Below are 27,466 nucleotides of genomic sequence, written 5' to 3'. Positions count from 1 at the left end.
GTCACTGCCTCCTTAAACACCATCGTTCACACACCTGACCAGCCACTTCCTTGCCACACGGATGTGTGAAGATACGCACAGTTCAGTTGGTATCTGAGTAGTCCCCGACAAGAGGTCATCTGACTTGATGTTGCTACGTGTATTGTCTGGTATCCATTTTCTCCACTTGACCCACTTGATGTTTATTTATCATCTCCTGTTACGTTGTATGTAAACACACTCTGCAACCTTGGTCTGTCGTACACGATCAGGGCACGAAGCAGGACTGCCTCACCCACTCATCGTATACCGCCAGGGCATGAGGTAATACTGCCTCACTCACTCATCGTATACCGCCAGGGCACGAAGCAAGACCGCCTCACTAACTCATTGTATACCATCAGGACATAAGGTAATATTGCCTCACTCACTCATCGTATACCGTCAGGGCATGAGGTAATACTGCCTCACTCACTCATCGTATACCGCCAGGGCACGAAGCAAGACTGCCTCACTCACTCATTGTATACCATCAGGACATAAGGTAATGTTGCCTCACTCACTCATCGTCTACATATACACGTGTCACGCCGTAGATTTATTATTTGCATCTTATTTTTCTTATATTTCCAACTGTGGGTGCTGTCTACTTAGATCTTATCAATTTCCTGAGTTCATCTTTGGCTGACTTTGTGGTACTGAAATATATCAGTGGTAAGTTGACCTGCTTACAACGACCAGCTCACGTTAAACAACGCTGTTCACGAAAAGTACTCGATGGGTGATCTCCCTTGGCTCTTGAGGTTGTGACCAACACCGGGGCTCGCGTAGCACGTGGGTGTCTCCTTAGGCAAGTAAGTATTTGAAATAATCCTCTGCTGATGCAGCAGGGAATGGGTACCCGGTGGGTGAGATGATAATGGGACTATTTTAGCATGTCACATGGCACATGGCACAGGCAGAGAATCACAAATCGTGTGTACACTACGTCATTCAAGGGGGACTCTTATTATTGTTATAATCGTCATCATTATTATTGTGTGTTGCAGCCTCCCGACTAAGGCAGGGCGACCGCGAGTACTGGACTGAGTGGTACGACGTGGACGACCCAGTGAGCGGCGACGGCGACTACGAAACGGTTCAATCCATCACCAGGGTGGGTGTTGTGGGTGTTGTAATCCATGTACCTCGACTGGGAATTAAGGGTTGATATAACGGTAGAGCTTCACACTCATGTACCCCGACTGGGAATTTAGGGTTCATATAACGCCTGTAGAGCTTCACACTCATGTACCCGGACTGTGTATTAAGGGTTGATATAACGGTAGAGCTTCACGCTCATTTACCCCGACTGGGAATTAAGGGTTGATATAACGGTAGAGCTTCACACCCATGTACCCCGACTGTGTATTAAGGGTTGATATAACGCCTGTAGAGCTTCACACTCATGTACCCTGACTGTTTATTAAGGGTTGATATAACGCCTGTAGAGCTTCACACTCATGTACCCTGACTGTGTATTAAGGGTTGATATAACACCTGTAGAGCTTCACACTCATGTACCCCGACTGGGAATTAAGGGTTGATATAACACCTGTAGAGCTTCACACTCATGTACCCCGACTGTGTATTAAGGGTTGATATAACACCTGTAGAGGTTCACACTCATGTACCCCGACTGGGAATTAAGGGTTGATATAACACCTGTAGAGCTTCACACTCATGTACCCCGACTGTGTATTAAGGGTTGATATAACACCTGTAGAGCTTCACACTCACATACATTGGTCGCGCTGCCTATTACCTGAGAAATAATTAGCTCCTTATTGCCTTGGGGACCCCTATAGCCTTAATATGGTGAGTCGTCACAATACATTGTGTACTCCATTGTCTTACAGCCCCGCCCCTTTCCAGTCACTATAGCCACAGTTTGGAGTTTTAGTCAAACGCGTTCACGATATTTGTAACTAATGGATGAAATAAGCGGTTTCGAATTTTTCAAAATGGATCAGTTTTCAAATCCAAGTTAGCCCTCATCACGTTTGTATATATAATTAACTTGATACTCCGTCGTGTATTTCTGATCGCGTGCATATACACCTACATAACTGCAGCTAGTGACTACAAGCTATATCTGATCCCTGACACCTATATGCCAGCAACTAGTGGCTACAAACTATATCTGATCCCTGAGACCCACATACCTGCAGCTAGTGACTACAAGCTATATCTGATCCCTGACACCTACATACCTGGAGCTAGTGGCAACAAGCTATATCTGATCCCTGACACCTACATACCTGCAGCTAGTGACTACAAGGTATATCTGATCCCTGACACCTACATACCTGCAGCTAGTGACTACAAGCTATATCTGATCTCTGACACCTACATACCTGCAGCTAGTGAATACAAGCTATATCTGATCTCTGACACCTACATACCTGCAGCTAGTGACTACAAGCTATATCTGATCCCTGACACCTACATACCTACAGCTAGTGACTACAAGCTATATCTGATCCCTGACACCTACATACCTGCAGCTAGTGACTACAAGCTATATCTGATCTCTGACACCTACATACCTGCAGCTAGTGACTACAAGCTATATCTGATCCCTGACACCTACATACCTGCAGCTAGTGACTACAAGCTATATCTGATCCCTGACACCTACATACCTGCAGCTAGTGACTACAAGCTATATCTGATCCCTGACACCTACATACCTGCAGCTAGTGACTACAAGCTATATCAGAAGTCTGACATCTTTATACCTGAAGCTAGTGACTGCAAGATGTATCTGATCCCTGACACACCCACAAACATGTTTACATTAAGTCACACTGCCAATTAAACACATATGAAATGTACACCAGGAACTACAGTTTCAAGTACGTTTACACAAGGAAAGGACTGACACAGGCAACTATACGCTCGCTCATATCGGAATTTTTAAAAAAAATCGAACTCGGATATAGCACGACCGAGCTCAGCTTTTAAAACTATGCGAAGTATAACTTTACCTCCTTTACAGGCTCTGAGACGGAATATCTGCCCATCAACTCACACCATCACCAGAGCTGACTGCGATGTCGACAACGGTGACGTCGACGACATCGTGAGGGAAGACAGTCTGGCATTGCCCTGCTCCACTGCGGGTCTAGCCTGCAGGAATAGTGACCAGACTTCCGGAATATGCAATAACTACAGAATAAGATTCTTCTGTCAACGTACGTGCCTTTATGTTGCGTGAATACTTACGTTTCTCTGTATGATATTTTTTGGTGAATTCAAGTCTGGATGCCTAAAAACTGTCCTGGTCCCCATTGGCATTTGAGATTTTTTTACATTATGGTAAATAAGATCTTAATTTAGTGTTTATAAATTTTATTTGGGGACTAAAAGTCAGTCTAGCTCCTCACATTAAACTCTGTTGTTCGCAGCAACATAAGCTGGTTGTAGGAGGCGACCTACGGTAACAGCGGTTCAGGCTCGGGAACTTGGTTGTTGACATGTCTTTATTGACATAATACTTTTCTCGAGTTTTACGTTAAACATTTGGAATATATCTCATAGCAGTAGCATAAATTCGTGCAAACTCTTCACCTCCTGTCCGTGTTTTCAGCACTAAACAGGGTCCACACGGAAGGAGACACGACACAAGACGAGGACCAGGAAGGGAATGGTACAAGACGTGTCCTCCGATTTGACATGCGCATTTACATCGTCCTCGCGGCTATTCCGGTCGTCATCTTCCTGTTCCGTATTTGCTGGTCGTTCACCTTCGAGAAGCGACGTCGCCGGAACAGACGCTCTACGCGTGCGCGACGTCCAGCTCAAGACGAGGAGGCTGTTCATCCGGAAGTGTTTCTTCCTCCGCCGAGCTATCAGGAACTACTGGGCTTGCATGGACGGCCTTTTTTGTTATCTCGACATTATTCTTTGTGCAGAAAGTGCAAATCTTCCAAATGTGGCATTTTTAGGGACACACATTTGACAAATCTTGACTCTGAAACCTCTAACGAATCTCTTTCAACTTCATCTGAACATGAGCCGGACGTCATGATAACATCAGAAACCACGTCTTCATCCGCGGGGTCTCCGTCCTCTTCGAGATCGAACTCGCTCAGTGAAAGCAATTCTTCCGAAAGCAGTGCCTCCTTAACGAACACAGACGCCGAGGCTCCGAACTCTCAAACAGTCCAGCCTGCTCAGTGTGACTGCCCTTGCCATAAACAAGCACCTGGACTCAGTGTTTATGACAATCCCGCATATGAACCGGAAGTAGAGATACATAATGGCCGGTCATCACGGATGCCGGGGATGCATTTGCCTGTATTTTCTTTATTCAGGTCAACATCTGCTTCCTCCGTTGAAGAAGCCCCACCTCCAAATTACAAGGAGGCTTTGAAAATATTGAAACTGAACAAAAAATTCTCTCGTTGAAACACTGTTGTTTGTTCGTCAGAAACACATGCGGGCATTTCCAGGTATCTCGTATAGATATTCGGGGCTGGTCCTTGAAATATGAAAAGCCCATCTGATCACGTGACTACTCGTCAAAGTTACATCCTTCCGTGAAATCCTACACCAAGGGGAGATAACTATTTATGTAGATAGATGACTGAGTAATATTATAATGTTGAACTGTATTCGTGTATCTGTTATATCATTGATATTATGTTTGTGTTGAGAGTTGCTCAAGCTAGTGTACACTGTGAACTTCAACCAGACAATCCTTCACTGACCTCCCTATATACAGTATCACCTCTCATTATCAGTTCATGTGTGGGGCATGGGTAGAAAGTTTCCCAAGTATACATGTATATCGCTCTTTACTGTTCTCAGCTGTGAAGGAAACTCCTAGTTCGTGGGTCGATGCTGACACTGGGTTTGCCTGTCCCAGATCAACATTACTTTTGAAGGCGTTGTGCTTCCACTACGACGATGTAGAGCTAGCGGTGTATATCCCAGAGAAAGGTCTGCGGATTAAAACCGGAATCACACGTATAAATGTTTGACCCAAGGGAATGTCCACGTTGTAGAGCCGTGATGTTCAACTGACACTGCTATACGAACTTAACTTTGTACTTTGAACTTTGTACTTTGAACCTTGTACCTAGACTGAATTACATGCGAGGCCAGTGAGACACGTAAGGAAGATCCTGTGTGACCCGTGACAAAGCAATGTGTATCTTGTTCTTCTGCTGCTGGGAAGTATGTTCTGTTACGAGATATGATGACGTGATGCTGTGACGCCAAATTGAGTTTCTCCCTTCGCCTCGGAGTCACTACACAAGGGGAGATAACCTGTATCATCCAATGTCAGCATGCTTGTTTTTCTGAGAAATTGACTTATTGTTGGATCTGTTACTCAAAACGGAGGCAATCAAAACCACGAAACTGTGTATTTCCTGCGGAACCCGTGATTACCATACTAATAACAATAGTAATAACGCAATGTGTTAGTTTGCTATTGACGTCATGGACAGCACATATTATGTCATCCTTGTTTAATAAAATACACCAAATACTGAATGGATATTGTCTCGTATATATGTTGTAGTAGCAATGTACATGATCCATTCTGGGTCCGACATAACTGCTTGACATCGTCAGCATCAATCTCAGCACTCGGGACGTGAATCAAGTAGATATCAAGCAGAAACATAGCCTGAGTTAACCAGGATTAACGTGACAATGTATAACACTCAAGGAATGCTAAAGGGGGAGTTTAGATGATATTAACAAGTCGTTCAACAAATAATGCTTCCAATATGTCAGAACACGATGATTGGGTAACTCTTGTAGGTCATCTGGGTCTTGTCTTATCCGTCGTAGACTGTTTTGCACTAGGGTAAATATAGGGTGCAATGTGCAACTACATTATCTCCCTTAGCTCGCCAGGATCAGCCGCGGCTCGCACGTTTTACTGCAATCACATAAGTAAACTGTTGGTGCAGAATTTTCTCCAGCAGTAACTGGAAAACTGATGAAAGTGATAAAACCCAATAAACTCAATTTCAATGCACTCATATTGACCTATGATTATATGCCACTTATATATGTGGCTGTCCATATTGTCGAATACTTTCATACTTTCAAGGGCAGGTCAGAAATATCCAAATGGTATGGAATCCCAGAAGGGACATTGTCGAGTTGTCATTGCAAAACCATTTAAAACCTGACATCGATCCGCAACAGTATATTCCTTTCATGATTCCATCACTTTGTGGAATGGGTGATTGAGGTTTTACACAACTTTTAGCAATATTGCAGACGCAGACGATGCAGTCATCGTACCCATGTGGGGAATCGAACATGGGTCTTCGGCGTGACGAACGAACACTTTAACCACTAGACTACCTCACCGCCCCCACTTCGTGGAGGAGAAAGGAGCGTGACTGTGTTCGTGCACCTGTTGGGAACACTGATAAAATATCGCTGTATGCTGTGTTACCAACAACTGACATGGAGAATGATAATATTATTCGTAAATCATTAACATACATAGGTAATTTCCAGTGGTTCAGATACGGTCGTCGTGAGGATCTAATTTGATGAAGCTACACTATAAGTCCTCACTGTTTGTTGTTTAACACCGCACTACGCCTTCAAAGTGGCGTTAAAAATCTAATCTGGAACAAGTCATTTATGTTCTATTGCGCCAATCATCAATTCTTCTGTAACAGAGACCCAATTGTGGCAGTAACCAATAGTTTCTGTAGCAGAGGCCCTCTTGTGGCAGTAACCTATAGTTTCTGTAGCAGAGCCCCCTTGTGGCAGTAACCAACATTTACTGGAGCAGAGGCCCACTTGTGGTAAATGCCCGCTTGTGGCAGTAGTATAGTGTGTATGGACCGATCCCAGGAGAGAACGTACTGGTTCTACAACAGAATATTCCACGCCAATAACCGCTGTTTAAAGTTAGTTCCACTACAAAAGTGAATGGGTATGGTTAATCCGTTTTTAACGCTTTTCAAGACTTTCAACAGTCTCAACATTCTCAAGATGTTTGTATTAGTTGGGTGGCATGACTTAATCCTACTTCGTGTAAATCCGGCATATGTAAGCAGTAAACCCCATAATGCAGTGTGAACACAACACGATTAATAATCATAAACCAACAAATAAAATACATTAAGTCTGTTAGGAATTTCTGTACTTTTATTAGCAAGTATATATCATGCAGTAAAAATTAAAAGCTTTTCAAGTGAGTTTTGTGATTGACGTATATTTTTAAGATTGAACCAACTAGGTATGACAGTCAGCACTGAACTATGTCTGTTAGCGATTATATTATCTGCACCCGGAGCTCGCTCAATGTACCCTGTCTCAAAAGCATTTCAGTCCGTTGGGAAGCGACCATTTTCCTGTCCTTGTAACAGTAGGCAATATAAATAACGAAAACCAGAAAAATCCACAAGAACCAAAATTCTAAAACAAAGCCCGCTGGTTCGAAAATTTGTGTAACTAGGTAAACCAAACTGAACAGGAAAACAAAGACAAGGAGAATTTTTGCCAAAACCTAACACACTGCATCATATATAAAGCTAAAGAATTCATTCCTTTAAAATGCCTACAATAGATAACCCTTCAGCACTGTACAATGCTGTTTACACAGTGCTGTGGTTCCCACTTATCCAGTGCCCGGTTACATCAGTCGGGTAGCGTACACAGTGTAAAACATCATGTCATACAGTGTATGCAATATGTCATGCATACATTCATACCAGAATCCACTAAGGTTACAATACTTGAAAATAGTACCATGCTATATACACCTCTACAACCCTATACGCTGGTACATGCAGCAATACACAACTATATATATATGACATTTACACCACAGCTAAACAATGCCATAGTATAACACGATAGTATACTACAATGTCACGTACACCATGACACAGTGTTATATACAGATATTCAGCTTCCAGGTATGTTTCCTCCCATGCATGGCAGACAGTTTCTGTTGGGTTCATCAGTAAAGGTCATATCTGCACACCTAAGACAAGATCACAAACTTACAGTGTTTCACATGTAACGACATCGCAAATTGTGTTAGTGTCATCTATTAGTTGTCAGATCTGCGCCCTCAGATATAAGGTGATCATAAACATCATAGTGTCCACGTTTCAATGCCATCATTATTGGTGTTTGGTTTGAGTATCCTCCAAGTCGGTTGATGTCACATGTTTTCATGGATAAGATGTGTTTCACAAAAGATATGTCACCTGTTTCACATGCCAACATCAGTCAGTCAGTGTTGTCTTCATCAGTAAGGGTCAGATCTGCGCCCTCAGATAGAAGGAGATGATAGACATAATAGTGTCCACTTTCTACTGCCATCATTATTGGCATTTGGTTTGAGTATCTTCTCCGTCTGTTGATGTCACATGTTTTCATTGATAGGATGTGTTTCACAACAGATATGTCACCTCCTTGGCATGCCAACATCAGACAGTCAGTGTTGTCTTCATCAGTAAGGGTCAGATCTGCGCCCTCAGATACAAGGGGATGATAAACATCATAGTGTCCACCTTCTAACACCATCATTATTGGTGTTTGGTAAAAGTATCTTCCCTGTCATTTTGATGTAACATGTTTTGATGGATGGGATGTGTTTCACAATAGATATGTTACCTCCTTCACATGTCAACATAAGGCAGTCCTTTGTTTTAATTAGTAAGCGTCATATCTGCGCCCTTAGATAAAAGGAGATGATGAACATCATAGTGTCCACCTTCTAACACCATCATTATTGGTGTTTGGTTAAAGTATCCTCCCCGTCTGTTGATGTCACATGTTTTCATGGATAAGATGTGTTTCACAATAGATATGTCACCTCCTTTACATGCCAACATCAGGCAGTCAGTGTTGTCTTCATCAGTAAGAGTCAGATCTGCGCCTTCAGATACAAGAAGATGACAAACATCAGAGTGTCTACTTTTTAATGCCATCATTATTGGTGTTAGGTTTGAATCTCCTCCCCGTCTGTTTATGTCACATGTTTTCCTTGATAGGATGTGTTTCACAGTAGATATCCTACCTCTTTCACATGCCAACATAAGGCAGTCATTGTTGTGTGCATCAGTAACTGTCAGATCTGCGCCTTCAGATACAAGGAGATGATAAACAAAATAGTGTCCACATGTTACTGCCATCATTATTGGTGTTTGGTTTGAGTATCCTCCACGTCTGTTGATGTCCCATGTTTTGATGGATAGGATGTGTTTCACAAGAGATGGGTTACCTCCTTTACATGCCAACATCAGACAGTCATTGTTGTCTTTATCAGTAAGTGTCAGATCTGCGCCCTCAGATAGAAGGAGAAGATAAACAAAATAGTGTCCACATGTTACTGCCATCATTATTGGTGTTTGGTTTGAGTATCCTCCACGTCTGTTGATGTCCCATGTTTTGATGGATAGGATGTGTTTCACAAGAGATGGGTTACCTCCTTTACATGCCAACATCAGACAGTCATTGTTGTCTTTATCAGTAAGTGTCAGATCTGCGCCCTCAGATAGAAGGAGAAGATAAACGAAATAGTGTCCACATGTTACTGCCATCATTATTGGTGTTTGGTTTGAGTATCCTCCACGTCTGTTGATGTCCCATGTTTTGATGGATAGGATGTGTTTCACAAGAGATGGGTTACCTCCTTTACATGCCAACATCAGACAGTCATCGTTGTCTTCATCAGTAAGGGTCAGATCTGCGCCCTCAGATACAAGGAGATGACAAACATCATGGTGTCTTCTTTCTAATGCCATCATTATTGGTGTTTGATTTGACCTTCCTCCCCGTCTGTTCATGTCACATGTTTTCATTGATAGGATGTGTTTCACAATAGATATGTTACCTCCTGCACATGCCAACATCAGGCAGTCAGTGTTGTCTTCATCAGTAAGGGTCAGATCTGCGCCCTCAGATAGAAGGAGATGATAAACATCATAGTGTCCTCTTTCTAATGCCATCATTATTGGTGTTTGGTTTGACCTCCCTCCCCGTCTGTTGATGTCACATGTTTTCATTGATAGGATGTGTTTCACAATAGATATGTTAGCTCCTGCACATGCGAACATCAGACAGTCAGTGTTGTCCTTATCAGTAAGGGTCAGATCTGCGCCCTCAGATACAAGGAGATGACAAACATGATAGTGTCCACTTCTTAATGCCGTCATTACTGGTGTTTTGTTTGAGTATCGTTCCCGTCTGTTGATGTCACATGTTTTCATGGATAAGATGTGTTTCACAATAGAAATGTTACCTCCTTGGCATGCCAACATCAGACAGTCAGTGTTGTCTTCATCAGTAAGGGTCAGATCTGCGCCCTCAGATACAAGGAGATGACAAACATGATAGTGTCCACCTTCTAATGCCATCATTATTGGTGTTCGGTTTGACTTTCCTCCCCGTCTGTTGATGTCACATGTTTTCATTGATAGAATGTGTTTCACAATAGGTATGATACCTCCTTCACATGCAAACATCAGGCAGTCAGTGTTGTCTTCATCAGTAAGGGTCAGATCTGCGCCCTCAGATACAAGGAGATGATATACATCATAGTGTTCACCTTCTAATGCCATCATTATTGGTGTTTGGTTTGAGTCTCCTCCCCGTCTGTTGATGTCACATGTTTTCATTGATAGGATGTGTTTCACAATAGATATGTTACCACCTGCACATGCCAACATAAGGCAGTCAGTGTTGTCTTCATCAGTAAGGGTCAGATGAGCGCCCTCAGATACAAGAAGATGATAAACATCAGAGTGTCCACCTTCTAATGCCCTCATTATTGGTGTTTGGTTTGAGTCTCCTCCCCGTCTGTTGATGTCACATGTTTTCATGGATAGGATGTGTTTCACAAGAGATATGTTACCACCTGCACATGCCAACATCAGACAGTCAGAGTTGTCTTCATCAGTAAGGGTTAGATCAGCGCCCTCAGATACAAGAAGATGATAAACATCATAGTGTCCTCTTCTCAATGCCATCATTATTGGTGTTTGGTTTGAGTATCCTCCACGTCTGTTGATGTCACATGTTTTCATTGATAGAATGTGTTTCACAATAGGTATGATACCTCCTTCACATGCAAACATCAGGCAGTCAGAGTTGTCTTCATCAGTAAGGGTCACATCTGCGCCCTCAGATAGAAGGAGATGATAAACATCATAGTGTCCTCTTTCCAATGCCATCATTATTGGTGTTTGGTTTGACCTCCCTCCCCGCCTGTTGATGTCACATGTTTTCCTTGATAGAATGTGTTTCACAATAGATATGTTTCCTCTTGCACATGCGAACATCAGACAGTCAGTGTTGTCTTCATCAGTAAGGGTCAGATCTGCGCCCTCAGATACAAGGAGATGATAAACATCATAGTGTCCACTTCTTAATGCCATCATTACTGGTGTTTGGTTAAAGTATCCTCCCCGGTTGTTGATGTCACATGTTTTCATGGATAAGATGTGTTTCACAATAGAAATGTTACCTCCTTGGCATGCCAACATCAGACAGTCAGTGTTGTATTCATCAGTAAGGGTCAGATCTGCGCCCTCAGATACAAGGAGATGATAAACATCATAGTGTCCACTTCTTAATGCCACCATTATTGGTGTTTGGTTTGACTTCCCTCCCCGTCTGTTGATGTCCCATGTTTTGATGGACAGAATGTGTTTCACAATAGGTATGATACCTCCTTCACACGCCAACATCAGGCAGTCAGTGTTGTCTTTATCAGTAAGGGTCAGATCTGCGCCCTCAGATACAAGGAGATGATATACATCATACTGTTCACCTTCTAATGCCATCATTATTGGTGTTTGGTTTGAGTCTCCTCCCCGTCTGTTGATGTCACATGTTTTCATTGATAGGATGTGTTTCACAAGAGATATGTTACCACCTGCACATGCCAACACCAGACAGTCAGTGTTGTCTTCATCAGTAAGTGTCAGATGAGCGCCCTCAGATACAAGAAGATGATAAACATCAGAGTGTCCACCTTCTAATGCCATCATTATTGGTGTTTGGTTTGAGTATCCTCCCCGTCTGTTGATGTCACATGTTTTCATGGATAGGATGTGTTTCACAATAGATATGTTACCACCTGCACATGCCAACATAAGGCAGTCAGTGTTGTCTTCATCAGTAAGGGTCAGATCTGCGCCCTCAGATACAAGAAGATGATAAACATCATAGTGTCCACCTTCTAATGCCATCAGTATTGGTGTTTGGTTTGACTTTCCTCCCCGTCTGTTGATGTCCCATGTTTTGATGGATAGGATGTGTTTCACAATAGATATGTTACCACCTGCACATGCCAACATAAGGCAGTCAGTGTTGTCTTCATAAGTAAGGGTCAGATCTGCGCCCTCAGATACAAGAAGATGATAAACATCAGAGTGTCCATTTTGTAATGCCATCATTATTGGTGTTAGGTTTGAGTATCTTCTCCGTCTGTTGATGTCACATGTTTTCATGGATAGGATGTGTTTCACAATAGATATGTTTCCACCTGCACATGCGAACATAAGGCAGTCAGTGTTGTCTATATCAGTACGGGTCAGATCTGCGCCCTTAGATACAAGGAGATTATAAACATCATAGTGTCCCCCTTTTAATGCCGTCGTAAGTGGTGTTGTGCTGTAGTATCTTCCCCAACTGTTGATGTCCCATGTTTTCATGGATAGGATGTGTTTCACAATAGATACGTTACCTCCTTCACATGCCAACATCAGGCAGTCTTCATCGTATCTATTAGTAAGGGTCAGATCTGCGCCCTCAGATACAAGGAGATGATAAACATCATAGTGCCCTCCGGCCACGGCAAACATAACTGGGGTTTGCATTAATGTACTTTCCCTCTTGCTTACATCATATATTTTCAATGAAATTAAGAAGTTCACTGTTGACAGATTGCCCTTTTCACTTGACAAATGTAAACAGTCTTTCCCGTATGTACATGTTAAATCGGCTCCTTTTTCTTTGAGGAACTTCAGAATATCAAGGTAACCTGTTTTAGCACAAATCATTGCAGGCGTGAAATTCTGATAATTCATCAAATTAATCAAGACAGGGCATGTTTCCACCACCTTGGCTGCCAATGCTATGCTTCCTGATTCACAGGCATAATGCAAACAGGTGTTTCCTTTCCAGTCCCTCACTGAAATATCAGCACCTTTCTGGATGAGAAAGCTGAACACTTTAGGATTTCGGGACTTTGCAGCCATGATCATGAGGGTTGTCCCATCGATGGCATATTCAACATTAAATCCTCCATGGTTACACATCACTGTAACGAGATGTTCCAGATGTTCCAGTTTGTCATGGGTAACACAGGCTACAACACATGCATACAGATCAGGTGCTCTGTCACCCAGACGTACAGCAACTTCTAAAGACTTGGAAAATAGAAAGTAACTGTTAGATAGGGAAGTCAAACACAAAAAGCCTTCAGCAGTGTCCACATCCCTTCGCAGGACAGTCTCAAGTATGTTATCATTAATCTCTGTCCAAAGTAGAGAGGCAATCCTTTCATCACGGAGAACTGGGTGTTTTACTGTCCAAATGAAGCATCCTTGTCGGATACCTTCCACCAATCTGTTCACTACTGTTGGGTGTAGTTGGGGAGTGATGGTGATCATGTTTGTGACATCGTCCATACTTGACGACTCAGAACTCTTATCCAGTCTCACTCTTTCATACAAGAACTTCAGCGAGCAGTGTTCCAGCAGCAACACGATATCGAGATGTCCTACAGCACAGGCTGCAGCATCGTATATGGAGGGGTGGGAGAAAGATGCCACGTGATCCTCCACTGTACAGTAGATCCCAGTAAAGTTGCTGATCTCATTGGCAATGCCTGTCCTTGTACAACAAGGAACTACTTCCTTGACAGCGTCAAACATTTCATGTCCAGCTTTCCGTGACTGCAAAGAAACAAGATTAAGTTTCCCATCAGACAGGATGAGGATGATGATTGCTGCCGATCTATTGCTTTCCTCCCGGACAATGGTGTCAAGGTCGCCTCTCAGGTAGGTCAGTGGATGGTTGAAGAATTGCAGTTTGTGCATCTGGAAGACAGCATTGGTGAAAAACAGTCTGCTGATCAGAGGAAATCCAAATATGCTGTGTTTTGACTCTGCGATGATACAAATATCTTTTTCAGAGATATCGCATGCAGGGTGTTTGGACTTGTAGGACCATAACATACGTTTCTTGTCTTCCATCGTGAGACAGTCTTTAGCCATATCAAGAACAGCTTCTGTTGTAAGCAGATCCACCTTGTACTGATGTAGTCTGGAACATCCTTCCTTCCAGTTGTATGTCCTGGATGTGAACACAAGCTTGAGTCTGTAGACAGGGATTTCTTCATTAGATTTGTCTTCGTGTTTTGATTGTTCATCCTTCTTCTTCTTCTTCTTCTTTGAAACCTCTATATCTGCAGCTGTTTTAGCACGATCATCAACCAAAGCACTAAACAATTTATGCAGTTTTTCCAGATTTGAAATGAAAGTAACACAGCCAAATATATCATCAAACACAACCAACATGTGTGATTGTCTCTTAGAAATTGTATCAACATCAAAGTGTTCAATGTTTTCCACAAAGACTGTTTCATATCCCTGTTGCTGATATGCCTCACAGATCATCAGAGCAATGCTGGTCTTCCCATCCCCCGGGGCTCCACAGATGCTGACATGACTATGTTTCTCAAGGAGTTGTCTGGCTGTCTGGAGGGCATGGATGTTCACAAAATACTTCTTTAGGTGTTCCATCTTTTGACGGAAACGTTCTGTGGGGAAAAGGAAACTACAATTGGGTAACAGTTCATGCGGGCGGTGTTTGGATCTGATGCTGTCAATTCATACAAGCATACACGTAAACGTAACAATTTCCATCTTTAAGCTCACCACAGAGGATGAAAGTATGGACTTACACGCATTTATCTTAACTGCTACATAATGAAAATACTGTCAATATTTTAGAACAACTGTTCATTGTTCGGAACATCTATCATGTCTGAGCAATATTTTCTGAGATAAAACCTGAGAACCAATCCCCAGTTAATTTGGGAAGAGTATTATGGATTGTGAAGCCCCTGGAAATCTATAAGTCAACCCTTGGTCCTTATTACCATGCCCTCATTTTCATTTTCAGGATAACACGTTTGAGCAGCTACATGAGGGATCAAAAACAGCACTCAAGATCGAGATGCGATTGTCGCCATTGTCGTCTTTACCAAATTATCAGTATGTTTGTGCATCATCTCACCTTGGGACAGACATCCTTTAGTTCCTTGCTCCCCAACAGAGACGGAGACATTGGAAGCATTGGTCAAGTCCACCTGAGACACTGGGCCACCTGCAACAGAACAAGATAACCTCTGGTCTCAATATTCACGTCATACCCATCCAGTAAGGGAACCATAAACATAAATTTAAACCAATTATTTCATTTGGTAATACTCCTGCTTATCTAACTGCATGCATGACTTGAATGAATGAAATGCTCACTGTAGTTCTGCTGTATGGCTGAGAAAGAAGTGGGTTGTCTCCCTTCTTCATTCCTCCTCAGTACTTCAGCTGCTTCCTCAGTAAGCCATCTGGTCATGTGCTGGTCACGTGAGTCGGGAGTTCCTTCCATTGCTCACCGTTCTGAAAGTAAACTACACTTACTACACTATAACTGAGGACTTGCTCAAGCTACAGTACATTCCACATGGGTCTGATCTTTCCATTTTGAAAGAATTTCTCCAGCAGTTTATGCAGTGCGGTCTAACAGATGAAACAAAAAAATTGCAACTGAAATTTGAAAGTCATATGCACTTCCAGTCTATTAGTCCCGACCTTCGTAATCAGTCAAGAGCTAAATGAACCCTGTTGTGCAACATACAGTCTATTTTTTGTCATTGTTTTGATTCCAGCAAGAGAACAGGTTCATGGTCCCGACAAAGGAACACACAGTATACCTGTATATAGTGAAACCTGTTCTCAGCTTATATACTGTCATGGTTATACTGATATGATAGCTGTGGTAGATAAGTTCATACCAAAGACAGAAAGATATTCAGAAAGTTTTTCTTGTCGTTGCCAGTCGTTTTTGTTAACTGGTTTTTGAGCCTGACTGTTTTTTGAACGTGTGGATGATATTTTGAGTTTAACTATTTTTCGGTTTCATATATGTAGCCCCAAACCTCACAGGTACCCTGCCAGAAAGGCTTATTGCAGTGACTATACTTACGTACATTTGCACCTAATCTGAATAGATCTTTTCTATAGAAAATCTCATTGCAGAGGTTTTAAGTTTTTAACATTGCATAACTGTGTTTCAGGTAAGACAGGTTTAATTCCAGAAAATATTCACCTACATCTATCACACCAAGTCCTCCGAATTCAAATCTTTTAAACGTGTTACTTCTGTAACTGGCGATTAGGTCCCTGACTCTGAGGGTGTCGGTTCGAATCCCGGATGGGACTTAACCCAGCAAAACGGCAAGAATATGTACCTCACTAAGAAAGTGTAATCCCAAATATAACATTTGTTACGTCAGAAAAACGCTCAAAACCCATGTGCGTGCGTTTGAATCTCTCACCGTCTATGGCATTATCCTTACTAAAAGCTACACAAAACAATTCTGTTACAAAGGTTCTTCGTAGTTTCAGTATGATGATATATAAGCTTTAGAATGTGTTTAACAATCACATGATTCCATAAACGATTTAAGTACTCGGGATTATCTTTATCAAAGCACCTTTTGTCGTATTTTCACATATAACAAGCACTGAGAGGGGGACGAGTCATCTTGTAGGTTACGGAAGGGGACGAATGGGACACATCCATCAAAGCCATCGCGCTGGCTGAATTCGTTCTGTGTGTCGGGAACAGTTGTATAGCCACATTATACAGTTATAAACTGCTGATGAGGTCAATAGCCTTATTATACAGTTATAGATTGGTGATGAGGTCAATAGCCTTATTATACAGTTATAGACTGGTGATGAGGTCAATAGCCACATTATACAGTTATAGACTGGTGATGAGGTCAATAGCCACATTATACAGTTATAGACTGGTGATGAGGTCAATAGCCACATTATACAGTTATAGACTGGTGATGAGGTCAATAGCCACATTATACAGTTATAGACTGGTGATGAGGTCAATAGCCACATTATACAGTTATAGACTGCTGATGAGGTCAATAGCCACATTATACAGTTATAGACTGATGATGAGGTCAATAGCCACATTATACAGTTATAGACTGGTGATGAGGTCAATAGCCACATTATACAGTTATAGACTGGTGATGAGGTCAATAGCCTTATTATACAGTTATAGACTGCTGATGAGGTCAATCGCCACATTATACAGTTATAGACGGCTGATGAGGTCAATAGCCACATTATACAGTTATAGACTGCTGATGAGATCAATAGCCACATTATACAGTTATAGACTGGTGACGAGGTCAATAGCCACATTATACAGTTATAGACTGGTGATGAGGTCAATAGCCACATTATACAGTTATAGACTGGTGATGAGGTCAATCGCCACATTATACAGTTATAGACTGGTGACGAGGTCAATAGCCACATTATACAGTCATAGACTGGTGATGAGGTCAATATCCACATTATACAGTCATAGACTGGTCATGAGGTCAATAGCCACATTATACAGTCATAGACTGGTGATGAGGTCAATCTCCACATTATACAGTTACAGATTGGTGATGAGGTCAATAGCCACATTATACAGTTATAGACTGGTGATGAGGTCAATAGCAACATTATACAGTTATAGACTGGTGATGAGGTCAATAGCCACATTATGCAGTTATAGACTGGTGATGAGGTCAATAGCCACATTATACAGTTATAAACTGGTGATGAGGTCAATAGCCACATTTTACAGTTATAGACTGGTGATGACGTCAATAGCCACATTATACAGTGACAGACTGCTGATGAGGTCAATAGCCACATTATACAGTTATAGACTGCTGATGAGGTCAATAGCCACATTATACAGTTATAGACAGCTGATGAGGTCAATAGCCACATTATACAGTTGTAGACTGGTAATGAGGTCAATAGCCACATTATACAGTTATAGACTGCTGATGAGGTCAATAGCCACATTATACAGTTATAGACTGCTGATGAGGTCAATAGCCACATTATACAGTTATAGACTGATGATGAGGTCAATAGCCACATAATACAGTTATAGACTGCTGATGAGGTCAATAGCCACATTATACAGTTATAGACTGCTGATGAGGTCAATAGCCACATTATACAGTTATAGACTGCTGATGAGGTCAATAGCCACATTATACAGTTGTAGACTGGTGATGAGGTCAATAGCCACATTATACAGTTATAGACTGGTTGAAAAATCTAACAGGGCACTTCTCAAACTGTTGTGACCGCTGAGAGTGTTTAGATGCATGAGAATGTCTACTGGGTGCATTTGAGGCTTGCGATCGTGTTATCAATACTGACGATTCCTGTAATTGTGACTCGTTTAAATATCTGTCCAAAACATAGTCAGAAAGATACCTCGGAGGTCGTCTGTCGCTTGACGAAAACCGAGCACCTCTCTCGGCTGGCTGACGAGTTTCATCACTGTCGTTCTTAACGGCAATGGCACCCTTCATATTCAAGGGCAACGTAAGACTGGGGTTACCATCCGACTCGCGGGACCATGAAAAATCTATCAGGGCACTTCTCAGTCAAGTGGTTGTCAACTTCAAGGCAAAACAGGAAAACACGTGCCCTCTTGTCTCGAGTATTACCCATAACATTACAGTACAAAAAGAAATCCGGAAAAAAAAGTCCCCAGTAAACCGGACGAGTCGCGGATAAATTGAAATCCTGGCATAGGGATGCTTCTCGACACTGGTGATGAGGTCAATAGCCACATTATACAGTTATAGACTGATGATGAGGTCAATAGCCACATTATACAGTTATAGACTGATGATGAGGTCAATAGCCACATTATACAGTTATAGACTGCTGATGAGGTCAATAGCCACATTATACAGTTATAGACTTGTGATTAGGTCAATAGCCACATTATACAGTTGTAGACTGATGATGAGGTCAATAGCCACATTATACAGTTATAGACTGGTGATGAGGTCAATAGCCACATTATACAGTTATAGACTGCTGATGAGGTCAATAGCCACATTATACAGTTATAGACTTGTGATTAGGTCAATAGCCACATTATACAGTTGTAGACTGATGATGAGGTCAATAGCCACATTATACAGTTATAGACTGCTGATGAGGTCAATAGCCACATTATACAGTTATAGACTGGTGATGAGGTCAACAGCCACATTATACAGTTATAGACTGGTGATGAGGTCAATAGCCACATTATACAGTTATAGACTGCTGATGAGGTCAATAGCCACATTATACAGTTGTAGACTGGTGATGAGGTCAATAGCGATATTATACAGTTATAGACTGCTGATGAGGTAAATAGCCACATTATACAGTTATAGACTGCTGATGAGGTCAATAGCCACATTATACAGTTATAGACTGATGATGAGGTCAATAGCCACATTATACAGTTGTAGATTGGTAATGAGGTCAATAGCCAGATTATACAGTTATAGACTGCTGATGAGGTCAATAGCCACATTATACAGTTATAGACTGCTGATGACGTCAATAGCCACATTATACAGTTATAGACTGGTGAAGAGATCAACAGCCACATTATACAGTTATAGACTGGTGATGAGGTCAATAGCCACATTATACAGTTATAGACTGGTTGAAAAATCTAACAGGGCACTTCTCAAACTGTTGTGACCGCTGAGAGTGTTTAGATGCATGAGAATGTCTACTGGGTGCATTTGAGGCTTGCGATCGTGTTATCAATACTGACGATTCCTGTAATTGTGACTCGTTTAAATATCTGTCCAAAACATAGTCAGAAAGATACCTCGAAGTCGTCTGTCGCGCGACGAAAACCAAGCACCTCTCGGCTGGCTGACGAGTTTCATCACTGTCGTTCTTACCGACAATGGCACCGTTCATATTCAAGGGCAACGTAAGACTGGGGTTACCATCCGGCTCGCGGGACCATGAAAAATCTATCAGGGCACTTCTCAGTCAAGTGGTTGTCAACTTCAAGGCAAAACAGGAAAACACGTGCTCTCTTGTCTCGTGTATTACCCATAATATTACAGTACAAAAAGAAATCCGGAACAAAAAGTCCTCAGTAAACCGGACGAGTCACGGATAAATTGAAATCCTGGCATAGGGATGCTTCTCGACACTGGTGATGAGGTAAATAGCCACATTATATAGTTATAGACTGATCATGAGGTCAATAGCCACATTATACAGTTATAGACTGCTGATGAGGTCAATAGCCACATTATACAGTTATAGACTGCTGATGAGGTCAATAGACACATTATACAGTTATAGACTGGTGATGAGGTCAATAGCCACATTATACAGTTATAGACTGCTGATGAGGTCAATAGCCACATTACACAGTTATAGACTTGTGATTAGGTCAATAGCCACATTATACAGTTGTAGACTGCTGATGAGGTCAATAGCCACATTATACAGTTATAGACTGCTGATGAGGTCAATAGCCACATTATACAGTTATAGACTGCTGATAAGGTCAATAGCCACATTATACAGTTATAGACTGGTGAAGAGGTCAATAGCCAGATTATACAGTTATAGACTGGTGAAGAGGTCAATAGCCACATTATACAATTAGATACTGCTGATGAGGTCAATAGCCACATTATACAGTTATAGACTGGTGAAGAGGTCAACAGCCACATTATACAGTTATAAACTGGTGATGAGGTCAATAGCCACATTATACAGTTATAGACTGGTTGAAAAATCTAACAGGGCACTTCTCAAACTGTTGTGACCGCTGAGAGTGTTTAGATGCATGAGAATGTCTACTGGGTGCATTTGAGGCTTGCGATCGTGTTATCAATACTGACGATTCCTGTAATTGTGACTCGTTTAAATATCTGTCCAAAACATAGTCAGAAAGATACCTCGAAGTCGTCTGTCGCGACGACGAAAACCGAGCACCTCTCTCGGCTGGCTGACGAGTTTCATCACTGTCGTTCTTACCGACAATGGCACCGTTCATATTCAAGGGCAACGTAAGACTGGGGTTACCATCCGGCTCGCGGGACCATGAAAAATCTATCAGGGCACTTCTCAGTCAGAGTGGTTTGTATCAGGGGCGAAACGGAAAAACACGTCAAGTGGTTGTCAACTTCAAGGCAAAACAGGAAAACACGTGCTCTCTTGTCTCGTGTATTACCCATAATATTACAGTACAAAAAGAAATCCGGAACAAAAAGTCCTCAGTAAACCGGACGAGTCACGGATAAATTGAAATCCTGGCATAGGGATGCTTCTCGACACTGGTGATGAGGTAAATAGCCACATTATATAGTTATAGACTGATGATGAGGTCAATAGCCACATTATACAGTTATAGACTGCTGATGAGGTCAATAGCCACATTATACAGTTATAGACTGCTGATGAGGTCAATAGACACATTATACAGTTATAGACTGCTGATGAGGTCAATAGCCACATTATACAGTTATAGACTGCTGATAAGGTCAATAGCCACATTATACAGTTATAGACTGGTGAAGAGGTCAATAGCCACATTATACAGTTATAGACTGGTGAAGAGGTCAATAGCCACATTATACAATTAGATACTGCTGATGAGGTCAATAGCCACATTATACAGTTATAGACTGGTGAAGAGGTCAACAGCCACATTATACAGTTGTAGACTGGTGATGAGGTCAATAGCCACATTATACAGTTATAGACTGGTTGAAAAATCTAACAGGGCACTTCTCAAACTGTTGTGACCGCTGAGAGTGTTTAGATGCATGAGAATGTCTACTGGGTGCATTTGAGGCTTGCGATCGTGTTATCAATACTGACGATTCCTGTAATTGTGACTCGTTTAAATATCTGTCCAAAACATAGTCAGAAAGATACCTCGGAAGTCGTCTGTCGCGCGACGAAAACCGAGCACCTCTCTCGGCTGGCTGACGAGTTTCATCACTGTCGTTCTTACCGACAATGGCACCGTTCATATTCAAGGGCAACGTAAGACTGGGGTTACCATCCGGCTCGCGGGACCATGAAAAATCTATCAGGGCACTTCTCAGTCAAGTGGTTGTCAACTTCAAGGCAAAACAGGAAAACACGTGCTCTCTTGTCTCGTGTATTACCCATAATATTACAGTACAAAAAGAAATCCGGAAAAAAAGTCCTCAGTAAACCGGACGAGTCACGGATAAATTGAAATCCTGGCATAGGGATGCTTCTCGACACTGCTGATGAGGTCAATAGCCACATTATACAGTTATAGACTGATGATGAGGTCAATAGCCACATTATACAGTTATAGACTGCTGATGAGGTCAATAGCCACATTATACAGTAATAGACTGCTGATGAGGTCAATAGCCACATTATACAGTTATAGACTGGTGATGAGGTCAATAGCCACATTATACAGTTATAGACTGCTGATGAGGTCAATAGCCACATTATACAGTTAGAGCCTGGTGATGAGGTCAATAGCCACATTATACAGTTGTAGACTGCTGATGAGGTCAATAGCCACATTATACAGTTATAGACTGCTGATGAGGTCAATAGCAACATTATACAGTTATAGACTGGTGATGAGGTCAATAGCCACATTATACAGTTATAGACAGGTGATGAGGTCAATAGCAACATTATACAGTTGTAGACTGCTGATGAGGTCAATAGCCACATTATACAGTTATAGACGGCTGATGAGGTCAATAGCCACATTATACAGTTATAGACTGGTGATGAGGTCAATAGCCACTTTATACAGTTATAGACTGGTGATGAGGTCAATAGCAACATTATACAGTTATAGACTGGTGATGTGGTCAATAGCCACGTTATACAGTTATAGACTGGTGATGAGGTCAATAGCCACATTATACAGTTGTAGACTGGTGATGAGGTCAATAGCCACATTATACAGTTGTAGACTGGTAATGAGGTCAATAGCCCCATTATACAGTTATAGACTGCTGATGAGGTCAATAGCCACATTATACAGTTATAGACTGGTGATGAGGTTGATATCCACATTATACAGTTATAGACTGCTGATGAGGTCAATAGCCACATTATACAGTTGTAGACTGGTGATGAGGTCAATAACCACATTATACAGTTATAGACTGGTGATGAGGTCAATAGCCACATTATACAATTATAGACTGGTGATGAGGTCAATAGCCACATTATACAGTTATAGACTGGTGATGAGGTCAATAGCCACATTATACAGTTATAGACTGGTGATGAGGTCAATAGCCACATTATACAGTTATAGACTGGTGATGAGGTCAATAGCAACATTATACAGTTATAGACTGGTGATGAGGTCAATAGCCACGTTATACAGTTATAGACTGGTGATGAGGTCAATAGCCACATTATACAGTTATAGTATAAGCGTCCTCGTTCAATATTGCTTTCGCGGGTCCATAATAGCAGGTATTGACGGAATTCACCAGTCCATAATTGTTTTATTAAGTAATTTTAGGAAAAATCTTCTAAATACCAAAACATGTCCATTTAGTAAAGCAAAGTAAGTTTATTTTCACTACAAACCAATAACGTTATGTCAACAATACTGTGACATGTAAACAATAGGATGACGTCATAGCTTGACGCCCTTACATAAACATTCATGGTACAATATCCGTCACAGCAGCAGTTAAAACAAAGCTGCTTATACTGATGTTGGTAGAAAGTGTAGTTAATGGTAACATTGTAGCCGTGCATTACAGGTCCGGGCATTCGGGTCAAGCAGTTATTTACCATGCTGCTCTGCACCTGCACATTAGGCCTAAGTGCAGAGTCAGTAGTTTCATGAACATCAATTGTTTGCAAAAGTCTGTCAAAGTCAACATCATTCAGAAAGTTCTTGATGTCTTCAGCTGGCGGGATAGCGTCACGTTTTCTCAGCTATGGTTGCTGACATTTTCTTCTTGGCTTTCTCATCAGTGTAGCCAGTATATGTTTTCAGGCTAGATTCAGACTTATGTCCGGTGACGGTCATAATATGACGGAAGGGACCGTCAGAACAATGGTTGCGGTGCTTTGATAATCCGGGATTCGAACCTACACCCTCAGAGTCAGGCACCTAACCGCCAGCACGCAAAGTCAGACGCCTAGACCGCTCAGCCACCGTGGCTTCCACAAAAATGGAAGTCGGACACTTGGTAGTCTAGACTGCGGACTTTGTGTACCCCTCTGATAAGGTTGTATTGCATGTAATTTATTTATACCCACTTGGGTGTCCCACTTCTTTTGCATTAGATCACGGATATAAGATCTGATAACAGCTTTATAATCAGAGTATGGAATAAGAAGTGGTGTCACAGATTTATTGAGTGCTGCCTTAGCAGCAAGATCGGCCACTGTATTCCCAGAAATACCAACACGGCTGGGGAACCAACAAAAGACGATGTCGCATTGGCCAGTAGCTAGATCATTATAAAGTTCAATAATCTCAATTAAAAGTGGATGTTTACAAGAGAGTTTTTAGATAGCTTGAAGGCACGAAAGAGAATCGGACAAGATTATGTATTGTTTATATTTACGGTGCTTATTAATATATCTAAGAGCTGTTAATATAGCATTAGGTTCTGCTGTGAAAATAGAGCTGTTATTTGGTAGTCGACAAGATATTGTTCTGGATCCAATGACAGTGGCACAAGCCACTGCGCCACTATTCTTGGACCCATCTGTAAATAAGGATTTGTATGTATTATATTTACTTCTTAATTGATTATATTCTTGTATATATTGTAAGTCATTAGTTTCTGATTTTTTAAAAGTGCTTAATGTTAGGTCAACTTGTGGCCTAACCAACTGCCAAGGAGGAGAAGAAAGAAGACGGGAAGGAGATATATTTACCAGCTCAATACCGGCAGCAGAAATGAATGGTTTAACTCTTAAACCAAGAGGCGGAACAAGAGAAGGCTCTTTGTTGTACAAATCCTTATCAAGAGGATTAAAGACACAGTTAAATGAAGGGTTGAAACCCAGCTTCAAAATTAGGTGACCTAGACCTATCTTTAAATTGCACTCCCATCAAAGTTGCCAAGGAGACATACAGTACCTCACGTCCGACTGACGATTCCAGCCAGTGTCATCCGATTACGTCACAGATGAGTCCTCACAACTGATAATCACACGTGATATAGATGGATCTGTTCGGATTCTCGTATATCAGATGTTGTGTCTGTCCCCAGCCCGAGGGCGGTGCATACAGCGTGAAGCGGGTATACCGAGGGTGGTGCATACAGTGTGAAGCAGGTATACCGAGGGTGGTGCATACAGTGTGAAGCAGGTACACTAAGGTAGCTGCTACCACTGCGTAGATGCCGCCTAGTGGTATAACAACGATCCTGTTTTCACTTTCTTCTTCCTGGTCACACGAGTCGTATGTAGGTCATTGCGTCACCCGGCATTGTGTCGTGTATTGACAGCAGCCACCACCGAGGGCTGGTAACCGGATACCCATATATAGTAAACATCCTGACAAGCGTTAATGGCCAACAGGCACAGGACACAGGTTGGCCACCGACCTGTGTCATATGTCAATTGTCTGTTGACCAACGACCTGTGTCATATGTCAAGTGTCTGTTGGACACCGACCTGTGTCATATGTCATGTGTCTGTTGGCCACCGACCTGTGTCATATGTGTCTGTTGGCCACCGACCTGTGTCATATGTCATCTGTCTGTTGGCCAACGACCTGTGTTAGATGTCAAGTGTTTGTTGGCCAACGACCTGTGTCATATTTCAAGTGTCTGTTGGCCAACGACCTGTGTTATATGTCATGTGTCTGTTGGCCACCGACCTGTGTCATATGTCATGTGTCTGTTGGCCAACGACCTGTGTTATATGTCAAATGTCTGTTGGCCAACGACCTGTGTCATATGTCAAGTGTCTGTTGGCCAACGACCTGTGTTATATGTCATGTGTCTGTTGGCCAACGACATGTGTCATGCTTCCGCATGTTTAAGCTTTACGCGGCGAACATATGTGATCACAATCATCCAAACATCTACATTATCAAGACGGAGCAGTGTGTTCTGCTCCAGATCCAGACTGGTGCCACACTGGAGAAAAAAATACATCATCCTTAACACTCTGACCAATAAAACAGCAGGAAGACTCCCAGTGAGTATGTCGATGCAGTGTCGCATTAAGGTGGCCTGTACATGTGTTTCACGTGTGTATGTGAATGAACTGTACATTGGATTTGGGTATTAAACGTTCTGCGTTTGTACAATATCTGAAGAATATATGCTTCTCAGCATGTTGAATTCGTAGGTTTAAGAATTTGTTTAATGTATGTATAGTAGATTACAGTGGTTACCATTACAGCTGGGTCTAGCCTACTGCTACATACTACAATTAATCTGCAATGGATGACCACACTTGCCTAGAACAATAAGTGATGAACAACATTGGATAATTCAGTGACCCTCATGAGCTGTGAGCATGAGACGGTTACCTTTGTATTCCAGCTTCACACTGCCTGCACCAGCCTCGCACCAAGCACAGATATATCATCTGCTATACAAAAACCAAAATATAGCTGTCAATATATGATCTGGTGTAACGCAACCACCCTGAGACCGAGGACAGATGTATCATGAAGAACACACATGTATTACAAGAACACATATCACCACTCGTCCCTTTCCGTGACCTACAAGAACACATATCACCACTCGTCCCTCTCCGTGACCTACAAGAACACATATCACCATTCGTCCCTTTCCGTGACCTCAAAGAACCCATATCACCACTCGTCGCTCTCCGAACCCGTTTTGTTCTGGGGAGGTAATGGGGCTCAGCAATTTCGTACATAAAATTATTTAAAAAACATGCCTAAATATGGGTAGTGGGAGGTAGTGATATGCAAGGGGTGGTGGTGGGTGGGGGTGGCATTTTCTCTCTCCCCCATCCCCTCTTCCCTTCCTCCCCCCTCTCTCTCTCTCTCTCTCTCTCTCTCTCTCTTTCTCTCTCTCTCTCTCTCTGACCCACAGTGTAGGGCCAATGGAGGATCACAAGGGTGTAGAAATGATCAGTATTTGCGCTAGTTACAGAATTCTTTGAAGCGTCCGTAAAATATGTTGTTATGCCCTTATGATTTCTTAATTCGCGGCACCATCCAAACTACAGCTCATGTTCTGACAAAATGATAGGCTTAAGATTCCACACATATCCAGCTCACACGCGGTGTAATACTTTGTTACATTGAGGGAGCAAATGTTGAAACAATAAGGTATAGAATTGTTACATTAAGAGAGAAAACATTGTTATATTAA

General features: G+C 42.0%; 1 protein-coding gene and 1 long non-coding RNA gene across 3 annotated transcripts; one reads left to right on the top strand and one right to left on the bottom strand.

Moving 5' to 3' along the window:
* The first annotated feature begins 558 nt into the window (after positions 1-558).
* On the top strand, positions 559-3,863 carry LOC124288077. Its single transcript, XR_006901372.1, has 3 exons — positions 559-1,135; positions 3,020-3,215; positions 3,611-3,863. It is a non-coding gene; the product is annotated as an uncharacterized LOC124288077 (long non-coding RNA).
* Positions 3,864-7,137: 3,274 nt separating this feature from the next.
* Positions 7,138-25,367, bottom strand: LOC124288074 (serine/threonine-protein phosphatase 6 regulatory ankyrin repeat subunit B-like). Of its 2 annotated transcripts, XM_046724642.1 has the most exons (7): positions 25,243-25,364; positions 15,510-15,650; positions 15,268-15,357; positions 11,543-14,788; positions 9,038-9,502; positions 8,732-8,833; positions 7,138-8,528 (listed from the first exon to the last, which is right to left on the bottom strand). In XM_046724642.1, the coding sequence occupies exons 2-7, from the start codon at positions 15,637-15,639 to the stop codon at positions 8,245-8,247; spliced, it is 4,317 nt and encodes a 1,438-aa protein (XP_046580598.1). In that variant the 5' UTR covers positions 15,640-15,650; positions 25,243-25,364; the 3' UTR covers positions 7,138-8,244. The 2 variants fall into 2 exon arrangements, with proteins under 2 accessions (XP_046580598.1, XP_046580599.1); XM_046724643.1 differs by lacking the exons at positions 7,138-8,528; positions 8,732-8,833 and having other exon boundaries at positions 9,381-9,509; positions 12,569-14,788; positions 25,243-25,367.
* Between the last annotated feature and the right edge of the window lie 2,099 nt (positions 25,368-27,466).

This window comes from Haliotis rubra, unplaced genomic scaffold (genome assembly GCF_003918875.1).
Source record: "Haliotis rubra isolate DU_JTF1 unplaced genomic scaffold, ASM391887v1 Scf411, whole genome shotgun sequence".
Lineage (NCBI taxonomy): Eukaryota > Metazoa > Mollusca > Gastropoda > Lepetellida > Haliotidae > Haliotis > Haliotis rubra.
Note: the sequence above shows the minus strand (reverse complement) of the source record. Positions and strands in the feature narration are given on the sequence as shown.

Bases quoted from the DNA above. Each gene is read 5' to 3' on its own strand.
- LOC124288074 (XM_046724642.1), bottom strand. From the start codon at position 15,639: ATGGAAGGAACTCCCGACTCACGTGACCAGCACATGACCAGATGGCTT. The intron at 15,358-15,509 runs GTGAGCATTTCA...GTTCTGTTGCAG, and splicing joins AGCCATACAGCAGAACTACA to GTGGCCCAGTGTCTCAGGTG. The intron at 8,529-8,731 runs GTGGACACTATG...TGGTGTTAGAAG, and splicing joins AATAATGATGGTGTTAGAAG to GTGGACACTATGATGTTTAT.